Genomic DNA, 17,448 nt, shown 5'->3' on the forward strand with positions numbered 1-17,448 from the left:
AGCAATTAACAGGTATAGATCATCTCACAGGAGAATGAATACAAATATGATGAGTATTTATATGCCCCTTTTAAACAGAAGTTCCCAAAGCAGTTAACAAAGATATAAATAAATAAAATGTCTCCCTGTCCCCAAAGGACTCACAATCTAAAAAAGAAACAAGATAGACACCAGCAACAGCCACTGGCGGGATGCTGTGCTGGGAATGGATAGGGCCAATTGCTCTCCCTCTGCTAAGTAAAGAGAATCACCACTTTAAAAAGATGCCTCTTTGCTCAGTTAGCAGGGGATACCTCTAGAAATACAGTAAGGCCCGGATATTTCATGAGGATGCTTTACAAAAGTATAGGACCAGGCAAGCATGGGACATCTTTGCTGGTACCAGGTACTCCATCCTCCCCATCCTGAGTAGGGCCTAAAAGACCAAGGGAAAGTGTGGGTTCAAGGAGGGCAAGTTGGAAGGAGCACAGTTTGTGACATTGCACAACATCATTACTGATCGTGAGGCATGTCTGTTAAGGCACCAGCCTTAGATACCAATTTCCCAGCTTTGTAGAGCATGAGCCAAAATGAGACAGCCTTAACTCTGGTCTGGAACTCCATAACATGCGTTAAGCACTTAACCATTCTGCAGGGAGAAGTGGAGAGAATTTGCTTATGGACGGCATGTTGGAAGCCAGTCTGTAATAGTACAGTTCTACCATTCACTAAGCAATTCATATACTCATTGGATTATTGTGCCCAGTATCAAAGATCACAGGTTGTACCATGGTTAAGTGGGACCAAAAGCAATAGCCATTCTCCCTTTGAAAATACAAATTCCAGTGGTTATCTGTTAGTGCTCTAATGAGAACTCGCATGACCCTTATAAAGCAGAGAACAGGTCTTAGCTGAAATAAGGAATAATTTTAGATAATGCACCAGACACAGAAGCAATTTTTTAAAATGGAATAATTATTTTCAAGTGAATGTATGGGTATTCCAATGTTTCTCTAGCATAAAGAAGAAAAATTGGAGTCCATTCTATAACTCCCAATGTTGCATCTGTTCTTACACTATAGGCCAGAGCTTACATTTTTTGAGTAACTTCTTCATGGAACTCTTAATTTCTCTGTTCCTCATTGTGTAAATCATTGGGTTTAATAAGGGGAAAATCACTGTATGAAAGACAGCCACCAGCTTGTCCATGGGTAAGGGCTTTGAAGGGCGTGTGTAGAGGTAGATGGCTGGGGTAACCATCACAAAGATTACCATGATGTGGGTGACACAGGTGGATGAGGCTTTGCTCATCCCCTGTGTTGCACTAGTTTTTAGTTTGAGCAAAAGGATTGCATATGAGATGAGCAAGAGTAGGAACGAAGTCAAAATAACCAGCCCATTGTTGATGAAAGTAAGGACTTCCACCATGGAAGTATCAGTGCAGGCCAGTCTGATGACCTGGTGGACATCGCAGAAGAAATTGTCCAAGGTATTAGGGCCACAGAAGTAGAGCCGATGGGTCAAAGTGACAAGGATAATAGCATGAACAAATCCTCCAGTCCATGAAGCTGCCACCAGAATGCAGCACATACTTCTGTTCACAAGATGCATGTATTGCAGTGGTAGACATATGGCCACATACCTGTCATAGGCCATGGCCATCAGTAGAAATATCTCAGCAGCTCCCAAGAAATGCAAGAAAAAGAGCTGGCACATGCATCCACCATAGGAGATAGTCTTGTGGTGGCTTAGGAAGTCAGCCAACATCTTTGGCGGAGTGACGGAGCTGTAGCAAATATCAAGGAAGGCCAGGTTAGCTAGAAAGAAGTACATTGGGGAACTCAGGTGGCCATCTGTCCAGATGGTAGCAATAATAAGGATGTTCCCAGGCAGGATCAGTGAGTAGAAAAATATGAATAGGAAGAAGAGGGAAAGCTGCACCTCTTTGACTTGAGATAGTCCCAGAAGGAGAAATTCAGACACCTCTGAGATGTTCCCCTGCTGCTCCATGTCTGCATGTTTATGCTACCAAAACAAAGAGCAAAAAGGGAATAGATGTTAAAGGGAATGGCTTACAGAAGACTTGGTATGTAAAAAGGAAACAATAAAATTGTATGATGAAGGGCCATTATTTTCAATGGCTGCCTATTGCCATTTGCACTACTCCATTTGCACTACTTTATGCATTTCTGCAAGAGCACTCTTGCGCAACTATGCACATTTCATTAAAATGCAGATGGAACACTGTGCAGTATGTCAGCCACTATATTTAGTACAGCTCCAAATCAGCATTCCCTTAGATTGTGCATGACAAAATTGTGAAATCTAGCCTATTGTTCTAGGGTAAGGAAACCTTAGGGCCCCTGATTTGAGGCTTCATTCCTTGGCACTTTTGATACCCTGCAAGTCTTAGAATTTGAGAAAGACAAGTGATGTGTATTTCAAACAACCTTACCACTCCTTAAAATAAAGAAAAGCAGCATTTTTCATTGAGTGGAACTTGCTCAAGTGGAATGTACAAGTTGTATAGAATCACAAGGCCAGAAATGCTCATGGGCAGCTAAGCTACCCTTGTGCAATTTCAGCCACATGCAATACTTTAAAAGGAAAGGAATCACTTCCTAGATCTAACTCTCAGAGGTCTTAGACAAGATACTCTCTCTTCTAAATTTTATTTTAATTAGACCTTTCTTAAATATCTCAACATTGTACAATTTTGATATGTAAACAAATACACCATAAAGTAAGTAGTCCTATGTTCAGTTCCCGTACAGTGAGTGTACAATGTAGACAGGTACAGCAGATATCTGCAAAGGAACAGTTATTCACACATTATGCTGAGCACAGGTACAACAGTATACTTCCTATCTTTACTGTGCATTTGAGGAGCTTGTACTACTACTACTACTACTACTACTACTACTACCAGTACCACTACTGCTGCTGCTACTACAGTAACTGATATTTATATAATGCTCTTCAAAGTTCACAAAACAGTTTACTTAGAAAAAATGAATAATACATATATACTCAGGTTCACTGTACACAAGTTCACTTTGAAATGAACACAGGTACAATCATTCACACAAAAATATGCACAAGTGTACAATTATATTTAATTCATACAACATAACGACCCCTTTCTCACGATCATAAGAGCTCCAAGGAGCAAGGGGTGGAAGCCTTCAAAAGCTTACCTCCCCCACAGACTATCCATTCCACCTTTCTGGGTAGAGAAAACCCTGCAGTTCCCCAGCAGCCAGGACTGGCAGATGATTACGAAAACAATGTTAAAGAAGCACTTGATTCCTTAACCTTGTTTTGAAGGTGAGTTCCAGAGGCAAGTTTGCCACCATGCTGCTGCTGGGAGCTGTGGTGCTCTCAGCGGTTCTCACACACAGGGAAAACTGTCCTCACACACAGGCTTCTTTAACCAGATTTTGCCTAAGCATGACAATAGCCCCGATGCCTGAATAGGGCTAAAATCTGTGTGGGCCATACTGCTTTCATGGACTGTTGGTAGAGCAGGTCCCCTACTAACTGGACAAAGAGGCACCTTTTACCATGGTGATTCTCTTTATTTAGCAGGGGGAAAGTAACTGGCCCTATCCACCCCCAGCACAGTACTTCCAGTGACTGTTGCTGGTGTGTGTCTTATGTTTCTTTTTAGAATGTGAGCCCTTTGGGGTCAGGGAGCCATCTTATTTATTTGTTTGTTATCTCTCTTTGTAAACCGCCCTGAGCCATTATTGGAAGGGTGGTATAGAAATCAAATTAATAATAATAATAATAATAATAATAATAATAATAATAATAATAATAATATGCTTCCCTACCCTCACCACCCACTCCCAGGGTCCTGAATACACTTACACTGTTACAGAGATGTATAGAGATTTCAGAAAGACGCATGAATGTAGCATCAATGAAAATAAATATATATCCTTATATATTTCTGACTTGAGAAACATCTGCTTGCTCGCATCAGTTTCTAAAACAAAACTTCAAAAAAGCATTCAAGATATTCTTTGTTATGTAACTTATCACCATTTTCAGTCTTTACTTTGCATAGTTTTGAAAACAGAATACGAATATGAATATGAGAGGAACTCTGCTACCACTATGAACAATATTTATATACCACTTTTTGACAAAGGTTCCCAAAGCACTTTACATAGATATAAATCAATGAATGAATGAAATAAGGCAGGTGGGAGAAAAAGTAAATAAATAAATTCAACGTGCTAATCTTTCATCATTCCAGCCAGTCAATTATGACTGTCTATACTTTCATTTGTAAATGTATCAGAACTTTTAGCCATGGTCACAACACCTGACCTGGCTAGATATCTCTGTGGTCCTAAGAAAAAGTTTTGTTTTTCTTGTTGTTACCTTTGGTGACAACAATGTCTAGGCAGCTACTGAATCCTTCTTCACTTAAGTGAGCAGCAAGCCAGAACGGGGAGAACAATGCAGGAGATGTATCTTGCTCAAGTTCATTTGTAGCTCCACTTGCTGAGAAATATCCTGTTCCATGCAAAATTAAGTACACGATACAAAGCTTATTGTATATATCCTGTTCCACTTGAAATGAAGAGCATTGTGCAGACTTTAAGCTCCCATTGACAGTCTTTCTTCCTCCCAAACGTATTGGAGGTTAAACTCTTGCCTCTGTATTTGCCTGCAAAGGAAGTGCAGGCAAATACAACACACCAATATAAAAGTGCATATCTCCTGGGCTCTCGGTCCGACGATGCATTGTGGCTTCACCTCATAACTGAATTGGACACATACAGTTATGAACTAGCTGTTGTATGCTGACTATAGACTATTTTGTTCAAGGTTATCCTCCACTAGGCAGTGCTACACATGTGGAAAAAGGAGATTAGCAGATCAGCCAGGCATGAAGTCACAGATAAATAATAATTAGCTCCCAGAAGCCACAAACACAGTTCTGTATTAACTAGTTTTAGAACTTAACGAAATATTTTCCAACTGCTCCCATGGGAGCAAGTTGCCCTGACTCCTAGAATAGAAAAGGTTACAGCTCTGAGCAGCTGTAACATGTCACCCGGGTCTGAAAAAAAGAAGCTGATATATTGTCCGTGTTCCTTCTGCCTTTTAATTGTTGGGGACCCCCTGACCCCAACATTCAACCCAGAGCTACCAACCCAGAATTATATGGAACCCAGGCCTGTGTCTGATTCCACTTTATTAAATCAATTAATGCCTGAACTCAAGGTGAACTGACCAGTACTGTGACTTGCCTCTGAGACTGATGCTAATTGTTCTGTGAAAGAAGAGGCAATCCAGCATTGTATTGTGAAATGGGTACTCAAAGGAACACAAAGGCTAGGCCTGAGCTATCCAAATGCTAAAATTTAACTCACTATCAGATAATGTCTGGAAGAAGTGAGGAGCTGAGCTCCCATTTCCTCCTGCAAAATGTCTATGTTAATCCTTGTCAGTGATGGCTCTGCTCTGCCCTAGAAAATTTCCTAGAAATTCCACTCTAGGAAAACACTTATAGATTAAATTCTTTTATTAACATCTTTTACCACCTTCTGGGACCAGGTGCCAGAAATCTGGGGACAAGAGAAGATGCCCATTTGCAGCTCAGAGATGCAGATTTGCTTTGGGCAAAATAGAATATCCCCTCTCTTAAATAGCAGCTAACAGAAGATGGGATTCAGATCTCCCTCAGCTAATATCCTGAATAATTAAAAGACAATATCCAGAAGGTAACAGCAAATTGTCACCTTTTTGGGACCCAGGAAGGATAACGATATTTTGAATAGACTCTGTGGAGATCAAAGGGAGAAGCAACTACAAAAAAAGGAGCAAGCCAAACAGAGAGCTAGCAAGCTTTGCCTACAGAGTCGTATCTAGGGAAAATAGCACCTAGGGCAAGCACTGAAATTGCACCCCCCTGTCCAAGCATCTGACACCCATCTTTCAGATAACTTTACCATAATATCAGCTCAAAAATACAAGTCAGGCTCGTTAATCTTTTAATATTTCAAAAAATATTTAGCAGTGGACTTAGCCAGATCAAAAAATGCTGGAAAACTACAAATTTCAGTATACTGGGGCTCATGAAATACCCCAATACTATGTGGAGGTGTACTTGGAAAACTAAACAGAAGTGTCTGTCTAATTCTCTGCTATGCATTGTAGCATCACCATTACATAAGTTTTAAGAATCAATGGAGAATTTGACTTTTCCCAGATACTCTGAAAATAATTAAAGGATATGCAGAGTAAACTGTGTCATTGCTTGGAATATATTCTAGTATTTCAGAAAGACCGTTAAAATGAGAGAAAGAGAGCAAGAAACTCCCACTGGGCCTTAATATTAAGGATTTCACACTGATTCAAAGACAAACTCACCATTAATAGCCATATTAGCAAGACATCACATTTAACTCACTTATCACAAGAAGCAAAGTAAGATCAAATGAATACAATCCTAGGTCATAAGCGTCAGCTCAGTATCCACAAGCCCTGATTCTCTGTACATAGTGCCAATCTGAATATGTGTACAGTGTCTTATATTATATTAATTTTTAATTTTTTTTAACCTGTAGTCCCTTTGGGGGGCTTCCTAAAGGCTGTGGGGGGTGGTTGCAAAGGTTCCCCCTCCAACCACTGGCCTCTAGGGCCTCGCAGGTACCATTTGAGCATGTGCGGTGGCCATTTTAAAAAATAATGGGTTTTTTTAATAAAAGGCCACTGAAAACAAAATGGCCAACGCACATGCTCAAATGGCCTTTGCAATGCCTGGCATGACCTAGGGCCTCACAGAGGCCATTTGAGCATGAACGGTGGCCATTTTGTTTTTGGCAGCCATTTAATTTTTTTTTTTAATTTTACAAAAAGGACTCCCCCCTTCAAGTGGCGCCCGGGGCACATGCCCTGCCTGCCCTACCCTAGATACGCCTCTGTTTGCCTAACAAGCAGATCTTAGCTCAAGAGCCATGCCAGAGTTTGCTGCTAAAGCCGCGGGGCAATAAGCAGGAACTCTGTCCATGAACAGGAACTGTCTGTGACTTCTGTTGCACAGTGAGAAGTCAAGACTTCCACAGCCATGGTGCTCTCCCTCTTTGCCTCGCTCTGAGCAAACTGCCTGCTTCACCAGCCTGCTTGACTGCTAGAAGCTTGCATTGCTCCCAAGTCCTCAAGATCCAGCAAGCTCCCCAGCTGAAGCTTCACTGATCTCACGCCTCTGACCCTGGTAATATGCTGCTTCTGCAAGCCTTAGATCCCTCCATCTTTCCCCCGTCTTCTCCTCCCTCTTCCCTCTACTAATTTCTGATCACCCCAAGCCATGCCATTCCTCAACCTTCCTCCCCACCCCCTTTTTCCATCTATATCTGAATTATATTAGGCTTTAGGCAGTTTTAACACACACACATATGATAGTTAGGAACACTGGGTGAATGTTGTTGCTGGTTATAGTGGAAATATTGTTAGTAATACTGATAGATTGTTCCGTTTTCTGCTCAGTTAGATTGATGTTGTTATTCTTTCATACTCAATACAGCCCATTGAATCATTTAGGATTGTTTTGGTCTCCTTTCTATCTTTGCGCCCGGACTATACATGGTCACCATATAAAAGAACTAGTCACTTTGTGACACTGATGAAACAAGCCTAATTTCATATGCTAGCTCTGGAGCATATCTAGTATAACAAATCAGGCTTGGTTCACAACATATAGGAATGTGCACGGTGTTGCACAAAGGGGTTCTTGTGCAAAATGCAAGAATTGTGCAAACACAGTTGTGCAATGGATGGCCATTATTTGAAATGGCCATCCATTGCACAACTGCATTTGAACAATTCTTGTGTTTTGGGCAACAGTGCTCCTGCACAACTGTACACACAAACTGTCGCAACTACACTCACTTCCCATCAAACAACAGACAAAACATTGTGTAGTGTGTCAGCCACTACTGGGGTGTATTTTATACTCCTAAACAGGGCTTCTGAACAGGAAAATGATTTTCAAGGAATCACATGACAATCAGAAATTCATTCAGAAGGTAATATGCAAAATGATCTCATGTCAATTATTATTTGCAAGTCTTCTACCTACATTGTCTAATCCAGAGCCCAGTCACTTCCTATAGGAATACTTTAGGATTCACCTCCTACAATTTTTAAAAGAGGCATTGCATGACCGTTAAAGGAAGTTACACTCTGAGCAACCAGTTTTGAGAAAGGGTCTGAGAGAGGTTTACTTTTGCAACGGGGATATCTCCTAAATCTTAAAGCATTTTTGGTAGTATTAATCTATTAAGCAATTCACCATTAGACAGCATTGTGATTTTTTTTCATCCTATGTGTAGTTGGTTTTTTATTTATTTTAATTTTTTTAAAAATATTTTTATTTAATAGGAAAATAAAAAGAAATAACATGGTTACATGATCATCTCTTGGACTTCCAGCAGTTACATATGACATATTGCATATGACAATCCCAAATTCCAATTCCACCCTTTGCCAACTTTTCCCCTCACAACAAATATTGCAGAAAGATATAAATAATGCACTAATCAGCCCTCAATATAAATATAAAAAACCCAAATCTTGAGTGTGGATGTTGACCCTGTGCTAAATTGTAATTTATGAAAGGTTCCCAGGTTAACGCCAATATTTCATCTGAGGTATTCCGCAAATAAGTAGTTACCTTAGCCAGCGAGGCATATTCTCATAGCTTTAGTAGCCATTCATCCAAGGCTGGGATTGCCTGTGACCGCCAATTGGCAGCATAGAGAATCCTGGTGTCAGCAATCATATATAAGGACAACTCCATGTGTTTAGTAGGTATACAAGGTTTAGTCATGTTTAACAAAAAAAGACTCAGGTGAATAGGGGAAGTTTATATTTAAAATTTTTTGCATCTTAGAGTGGTTTTTCCCCCCAAATTGTTGTGCTTTGCCACAAGTCCACCAGATATGATAGCATGTTCCTGCATGATTCTTACATTTCCAACAGTCACCCGAGAAATTACAGTCCATCTTTCTATTGGTCATGTACTTTCATGTACCTTTCATGTACTGCTGCTATATAAAGTAGTGAGTCTTTTTTTGCCCTAAGTGAGTCTTTTTTTTTTTTGCCCTAGAGTCTTTTTTTGCCCTAAGTAATGCTTACTGGTGTTTAGAAAGTAAAATAATTTAAGTTTCTTTACAATGGTATAAGGTGAAAACACAATGGCTGACATCCAGAGCAGCATACTACTTGGGGAACTATTTTACATTATTTTGTGATAGCTAGTTGTGATATGTCAAGTGCTTTCACTTGACACTAGTATTGCAGTACTAAAAGCATGCTTGTGGTTGTGTAATAGTTGTGAAATCATGGTACACCTCCTTCATTTTAATGGGAACTTTTGCACAAGAATGCTCTTACAAAAATCACCATTTTTAATATAACTAAGCCCCCCTTTTGCACTAGCGTAATAGTGCTCATTCCACATGTGGTTCCTTGTTCTGGATGTTCATCACTGATTCTGTCAAGACCCATCCTCTCACTTATGGACTACATTACATAACCACTGAGTGACTCTTCCATTTGCTGACAGCTCTTGCCCAGGCCTCCTTCACCTCTTTATTCCTCAGGCTGTATATCAGGGGATTAACAAGAGGTGTCAGGACAGTGTAGCAAACAGAGAAGAATTTGTTCAGCTCTTTCAGCATCTCAGTTTTGGGTAGCACATAGACAATAATGAGAGTTCCATAGAAAATGGAGACAACAACAAGATGAGAGGAGCAGGTGGAAAAGGCCTTTTGCCTACCGGTGGTTGAGGGAATTCTCAGGATGGCCTGAATGATGTAAACATATGAAGTTATAGTTAGGATGAATGCTGGAAATGTGCAGAAGGTTCCTAGGATATTCACTGCAAGCATGGCATTGTGGGTATCAGTGCAAGCTAGTTGGATTACAGGAATGAAATCACAGAAGAAATGCTCTATTACATTGTGGCTACAGAAAGTCAACTGAAATGCAAAAACTATCAATACTGTATTTGCCAAAAACCCAAAAATCCAAGATGCAGCCACCAACAGGAGACAAAGCTTGTTATTCATAATGGTTGTGTAGTGCAGGGGTTTACATATTGCAACATAGCGATCATAAGACATTGCTGAGAGCAGGTAGCATTCAGATGCTGCTAAAGATCCAAATACCCAAAACTGCATAAAGCAGCCATGAATAGGGACTGTCCTTTTCCCAGTCAAGAAACTAAACAGCATTCTGGGCAGAATGGTTGATGTAGTACAAGTCTCCAACCAAGACAAATTCCCAAGAAATAAGTACATTGGTGTGTGAAGGTTCTGATCAGTCACAACTAGGACAATGATGAGGATGTTCCCAGCCATAGTCAAAACATAGATGATGATGAAGAGAAAGGAGAGAGGAATCTGTAGTTCTTGTAGATCCCCAAATCCAAGAAGGAGGAATTCTGTAATGATGGTTTGATTTTCCCATTGTATGTCCAGCATGGTTCTGTGCTCTCTATTGCCAAAGAAAATAGAAATCATTCATTGAACCTTTTTGTTTATTGTTTCAAATAGAGAGCCAGCATGGTGTAGTGGTTAGAGTGCTGGACTAGGACCGGGGAGACCTGAGTTCAAATCACTATTCAGCCATAAAACTAGCTGGGTGACACTGGGCCAGTCACTTCTCTCTCAGCCTAACCCACTTCACAGGGTTGTTGTGAAAGAGAAACTCAAGTATGTAGTACTTGAGTACTGGGCTCCTTGGTGGAAGAGCGGGATAGAAATGTAAAAATAATAAATAATAATAATAAAATAATGATGTCCAACATTGTTTCAAAACTGTGATCTAAATCAATGTGAATAGAGACACAATTGCCATGGCCCAGCCTCATGTGGGGGTAGATGTCTTTGCCTCACCGAGTTTTAGTAATGGCACAAGGCTTCAGTGATTGGCTGAGACATTTAGTGGAGGCAGGACCTATTTCATGCATCTCTCCACTTTAATCTCAGTCCTTAATGGCCTGGCTTCCCTCCCTCCCAATCTCGACATAGAATGGGAAGGGTTGGTCATCTTGTTGTGGACTGTGTAGGATTTTTCTTTGGTCCTTGACAGATTTTTCAGAGTCGGGGAGTTTTTTCCTCCTACTCCATTGTGTTTCCTTAAGCTGTTTTGGACACAACTAGCAGGTTTAGTGGGATAGGACAGGAGTAGGTTTAAGAAACTGGTGAGAAGCTTTGGGCAGATTTGAGGAAAGGGGGTGGAGTATGATGAGCAGCATAAACTTTATGTGTATTTACTAAGGTTTCTTTAAAGTTTTTACTTCATATAGGAACATATGAAGCTGCCGTATACTGAGTCAGACCAGTGGTCCATCAAGCTCAGTACAGTCTACACAGACTGGCAGCGACTTCTCCAAGGTTGCAGGCAGGAGTCTCTCTTAGCCCTATCTTTGAGATACCAAGGAGGAACTTGAAACCTTCTGCATACAAGCATGCAGGTGCTCTTGCCAAAGTGTCTCCATCCCCTAAGGGGAATATCTTACAGTGCTCACACCATGTAGTCTCCCATTCAAATGCAAACCAGGGTAGACCCAGTTTTGCAAAAGGGACAATACATGCTTGCTACCACAAAACCAGTTCTTCTCAGTAGGACCTTGTTTTGCTGCCACTATGTGCTCTCTATATAATCAGGAACTCTCTTTATAGAGGTTTTCAGGTTTTGTTACACAATGATGTAGGCATGGGGTTACAGAGACACTCTCCTTTATTATTTCACAAAAAATAATATAAAGATTTATTAATAAATAATAAGATTTATTATTTATAATAAAGGAGACACTCTCCTTTATTATTTCACAACAAATATATAAAAGATTTATTAATTTAAAGTTGCTGAGGCTTTCTTGATTCTCCCCTTAATATGTAAGGAAGTTCTGTTTCTTGTTTGCAGAACAGTTTCTTTTACAGAACAGTACACTTTCCGTTACTTCTGATATCCACCTTCTATGAATGGTTTATGAGTTGATGTGGTGATGGCCACTAGCTTGGATGGCTTTAAAAGTGGCTTAGAGAAATTCATGGTGGAGGACAGCTCTATCAGTGGCTAAGAGTCTAGTGGCAAGATGCCTCTAAATAATGGTTGCAGTGGAGTCACAGCAGGAGAGAGGGCATGCTCTCACCTCTTGCCTTTTGGCCCACCAGAGGCATCTGGTGGGCTACTGGGAGAAACAGGATGACGGGCTAGATAGGCCTTGGGCCTGATTCAGCAGGGCTGTGCTTATGTTGAGTCTGATTGTACATTCACTTACTTCACAGAGTTCCTATATTAGAATTCCTTCTATGTTCATTTTTACATAACCTTCCCTGGTTCTCCTTAACCCACCCTTCTCCCAGGCTGTATCTCAGATACCTCTCTGTGTCTTCACAGTACATACTCCCAACTTACATTCTGTAACTGAAATCTAACTGTTCTCACCACTCTCCAAGGTTTCCCAGACACAGCAGCAGAACATGTCTCTGCCAGACACACTTAGTACGGGATTTATTTATTTATTATTTATTATTAAAACTTTTATACCGCCCTTCCAAAAGGCTCAGGGCGGTTTACATTAAAACATCTTAAAATCAGTTAATAATTAAAATAAAAATTATAAAACATAACAATGATTAACAATTAAAAACATCATAAAACTACAATTAACCAATCAAAACAATTTAAAAACAAATTTTAAAAAGCTGAGAAAGCCTGGCTGAAGAGATGTGTTTTCAGGTGTTTTCTGAAAATTGCCAGAGATGGGGAGGATTGTATCTCAGCAGGGAGCGCATTCCACAATCTCGGGGCAGCAGCCGAAAAGGCCTGTCTCTGTGTAGCCACCAAACGAGTTGGTGGCAACTGGAGACGGACCTCCTCAAGTGACCTCAGTGGCCGGTGGGGGTCATAGCGAAGAAGACGCTCTCTTAGATACCCAGGGCCTAAGCCGTTTAGGGCTTTATAAGTAATAACTAGCACTTTGTATTTTGCCCGGAAACCTACTGGCAGCCAGTGTAACTCCATCAACAAACGAGTAACATGGTCTCTCCGAGATGACCCAGAGACCAACCTGGCTGCCGCATTCTGGACCAACTGAAGTTTCCGGACTACGTACAAAGGCAGCCCCACGTAGAGCGCATTACAGAAGTCCAGTCTGGACTTAACCCCTCCCTATGCAGATATCTCTCTATACAGTTTATTCTCCAAACTCATTTCATCACTGATGGTCAATCTGACTTTCAAGACTTGCCTGTGCAAGGCCTACTCTGTAGCAAGTTACATCTGAGGTTAATTTGTGGGGGTTGGAGGTTGGCCTCCAAAATGTCCTAGTCCCTTCAGGGTCAGCAAAGAGGCGGAACAGGGATCTGTCTTGGGTTGATACTCTGCTCTGAGCCAGGATGTGATTGTCCTTAACAAAATTGGGCCTGATTCAGCAGGGCTGCTCTTATGCCCATTCTCACCTTGCCAGAACTGAATTACAAATAACACGTTGGGGGATAAAATGTAATGTTTCCAAAATCTAGGGGAAATGGCACTATTGAATTCATCTTTTTCCCCTGTGGCAACAACAATTCCATTCCTTTGCCGCATCTAAATGGAAAACTGGTATAATTTCCATAGAAGACTCCATTTTAAAATAACATACAAATATGACAAATATTTATATACCCTTTCCCAACAAAAGTCCCCAAAGTGGTTTAAATAGATGTAAATAAATAAAGATGGCTCAGTGTCCCCAAACGGCTCACAATCTAAAGAAGAAACACCAGCAACAGCATTTGAAGGGATGTTGTGCTGGGGGTGGAAAGAGCCAGTTACTCGCCCCCTGCTCAATAAAGAGAATCAGCACTTTTAAAAGGTGCCTCTTTGCTGAGTTTGACATGATAGTTATTGAATATGTGCACTGTTCAGCCTAGTCCTATACATTTTTACTGGAAATAAGTTTTAATGTGTTCATTGGGGCTTCCACCAAAGGTAAGTGGTTGGGAAAATGTTTGCATGTGAGGTGGAAGCTGAGTGGGGTGAGCATACCCTACCAGATTCTGTTCTCAACTTTTTTTTGCCAAGGTAGGAAGAAAAGCCATCCTACTTTGATGTTTGCAAGCACATGACTGAAAATTGGAAGTGTGCCTGGCTCTCCTACCTAGGTTGGGTGCTTCCCCTATACTGCCATTGGTTGTGTGAACAAGCTTTATGTTTTTTCCCCTTTCCAACTGGTAACGGTAGAGGCCATTCACGAAAAGGAAGCAACATTGAAAAGGATCCATTATGAAACACCAGTGGAATAATAATAATACCAGAAATAAATCAATGTTCCATGCATGAAAACGAAGCCCTGTTGGATATTATTTCCTGTGAAACATCAACAAAATGTTATTGGAAATGATGCTCACCTGAAATAAAGGAATATAGAAAGTCTGGAAGGATACACGCTTGTTTCCTTACTCAGAAGGCATCTCTTTAATGCTCTGAACTTGTATTTTTATATTATATTGAATTTTAATTGTTAACTGATAATCTCATAGCTGCCATTCCCAGTGTTTCCTTTTCTTTACGCTGATTGCACTGTTTTTTGAAGGAAATACACATTCATGCCCTAATGAATCTCTTGGGGTGTCTTTATGATAGCAATCTTGGCAATTTTGCTTCTCTCTTCAAGGAATATGTGTCCCTAGTGTTGCTCATTAGGAACCCAGGATAAGGAACGTATTATTGACAGCTAATGGTGTTCTGGAAAGGAAATGGAAACATCCCAACTACCTCCCCTAATCATCCCAGCAAACATCTTGCTTTAAGACGCATGATATTATTTGGAAAGAAATAACATACCCTATTTTAAATTAGAAATTTAAATTACAATTTAGATCCAGAGGATGAGCACTTTCTCAAAATCAGAGCAAAATTTTGACCAAATTCAAAATTAATGAATTTGTGCAATAGGGATATGCAGGGTTTTTTGTTTGTTTGCTTGTTTGTTTGCTTGCTTGCTTGCTTGTTTGCTTGTTTGTTTGTTTTGGAGCCCTCTTTGAGGGTCTCTAATTTTGGATTGATGGAAGCCCATCAGTATCCATGCTGGGACCCACTTTTAGCCTACTTTTCAGTAGGCTTCTGAGATCACCCAGCATTGTGTGTGTGTGTGTGTCCCCACTATCAACTTTGCAGTGCCTGGACCAATATGAACCAAATTGTGTACAGTTGTAGGGACACATAGGGACACCTCAACGGCATAGTTTGTGATGATGTCATCCATCCTGATCCAAGATGGCAGATGCATAAACATTTGAGGTGCAAGTGGGCTAACTTGTGAATCACCTAACCAATTTGAACCAAATTTTCTACAGTGGTAGGGACACATAGGGATGCCTAAATGGTGTGGTGTGTGATTATGTCATCTACCCCAATCCAAGATGGCAGACACATGAATGTTTGAGGTGCAAGTGGGCTAACTTGTGGACTGTCTAACTAATTTGACCCAAATTAGGTACACTTGTAGTGAGTGACACACAGGGACACCTCAATGGTATAGTTTGTGATTATGTCATCCACCCTGATCCAAGATGGTGAACACATGCACATTTGAGGCACAAGAGATCTAACTTGTGGACCTCGATTTGCACCAAATTTAGTCCAGATGTAGAGACAGGGGCTATTCTCATGATTAGCAAAAATTGGGCTAGGAGAGCCTAGCCTGATTTTTGCTAATTGTGAGAACCACCATGCTCGGCTGCAAGCCCGGTGGTTCTAGAGTGGATAACCTGCTCAAGAACCCCTGCCTTAAAACCAGGTTTGCGGAGTGAGAGCTACACAAACCTGGTTTTAATAATTGTGAGTAGCTGCAGCGCGGCTTCACGCCATGCCTACTCACAAGGAGACCCCCGGAGGGGCGGCGAAAAGCCACCTCCCAGCTTCGGGGGTCTCACCAGCATGCCCTGCGTGCTTGTGCAGGGCATGCTGGAGCTTGCGGGGGCCGACCAGCCCCTACTCCCCCCAGACTCCGCCGGCTCCGTCACGGAGCCGGCAATTGTGTGGGCGGCCGATCTGGCAGGGGCGTAACAAGGCTCGAGTGGGCCCAGAGACAAAATGTTAAAATGGGCCCCTCGCTGATACACACACACACACTTCACAATATATAGCCATGTGACTTGCCTCTGGGAGGCCCCTCGAGGTGTGGGGGCCCCCAGGCAGCTGCCTCCCCTTGCCTAATAGTAGTTACGCCCCTGCGATCTGGCCACCTAGGGCTCCCTCCCCACTCACCCTACAAAACCGGGTCTCACAGATTGTGAGACCTGCTCACTGTGGAGGGAAAGTAGGCTGATTAGTTCTTACTAGAACAACTTGTTTAAAGCTCTTGTATTTAATAATTCCTTTGCTCCTGCCTACATCAGCAGTAGCAGGAGTTCCAGTATGAACCCATTTCCTCGTGGTGTCCATTTTTGTTACCTATATGCCCTGGGACACATTATCATCCTAAGGAAACATAGGTAACCCCTGTCCACACAAAATAATAGTAACATAATGGCTGCTATCAGGAAGCAGCAACATACTAGAGTTTCTCCCACTGCTGACTCAGTGAAAAAAAATAAATTTTATTTTATTTTAAAATAAATGCATAATTAAAAAATTATAGTCAGTGGGTAAACATGGGGGTTCATACCAATGAATCACATTCATTCCCTTTATCATTTGTAAAATAGAATCATTTGATAAATCATTTGACAAATAGAACCTGCAAAAAATGGACCCAATCATTGATTCTGAATATGACTACACAACCCAAGTAAACATCACAGGGAAAAATGATCATGATTATCAGGGATGGGATGGGTGTGGGGGGGGGGAGGATGCTCTTAACCTACCTTCACCCAGATGATCAAACTGTCTGTCATCAGTGTGCCTCTTGCGCACCCACAAAGGAAGCCCTGCTCTGTGCAGCTCCATGAGGCATGGAGCAGGGTGGAGGGATCCAGGGCCTGTACTTGATGTTCCAGCCTCCAAATATCCCACAATGCAACACATTTTTATTTATTTATTTTATTTATTTTTGCATTTATATACCGCCTTTCGTTAAAAAGATAACCCCAAGGCGGTTTACAAAAGTTAAAAACATACAATAAAAAGACAATAAAAACATCATGTTAAAAATATAAAAACATAAAAACAGGCATAAAAACAATACAACAAATACAACAAATAAAAACACAAAGAAGCTGCAGTAGAAAACGATCATGTAAAAGCCTGGGTAAAAAGCCAAGTCTTTAAAAGCTTTCTAAAAGCCGTGATGGAGTCCGAGGAACGAATGGCCACTGGGAGAGCATTCCAGAGTCTGGGGGCAGCAACAGAGAAGGCCCTGTCCCGAGTGCACGACAGCCGGGCCTCCCTCATTGTCGGCACCCGGAGCAGGGCCCCCTCAGATGTCCTTGTCAAGCGGGCAGCAAC

The 17,448-nt window shown here is 41.3% G+C and overlaps 2 protein-coding genes across 2 annotated transcripts; both read right to left on the reverse strand.

Annotated features, from left to right (window-relative positions):
- Window positions 1-1,050: 1,050 nt before the first annotated feature.
- On the reverse strand, window positions 1,051-1,989 carry LOC128331288 (olfactory receptor 734-like). Its single transcript, XM_053264639.1, has one exon. The coding sequence runs from the start codon at window positions 1,987-1,989 to the stop codon at window positions 1,051-1,053; it is 939 nt and encodes a 312-aa protein (XP_053120614.1).
- Window positions 1,990-9,527: 7,538 nt separating this feature from the next.
- On the reverse strand, window positions 9,528-10,484 carry LOC128331289 (olfactory receptor 1038-like). Its single transcript, XM_053264640.1, has one exon. It carries the CDS (start codon window positions 10,482-10,484, stop codon window positions 9,528-9,530), a length of 957 nt encoding a protein of 318 aa, XP_053120615.1.
- Window positions 10,485-17,448: the final 6,964 nt, after the last annotated feature.

This window comes from Hemicordylus capensis, chromosome 6 (assembly GCF_027244095.1).
Source record: "Hemicordylus capensis ecotype Gifberg chromosome 6, rHemCap1.1.pri, whole genome shotgun sequence".
NCBI classification, from domain to species: domain Eukaryota; kingdom Metazoa; phylum Chordata; class Lepidosauria; order Squamata; family Cordylidae; genus Hemicordylus; species Hemicordylus capensis.

Coding starts and splice junctions, on each gene's coding strand:
- LOC128331288 (XM_053264639.1), bottom strand. CDS start 1,989: ATGGAGCAGCAGGGGAACATCTCAGAGGTGTCTGAATTTCTCCTTCTG.
- LOC128331289 (XM_053264640.1), bottom strand. CDS start 10,484: ATGCTGGACATACAATGGGAAAATCAAACCATCATTACAGAATTCCTC.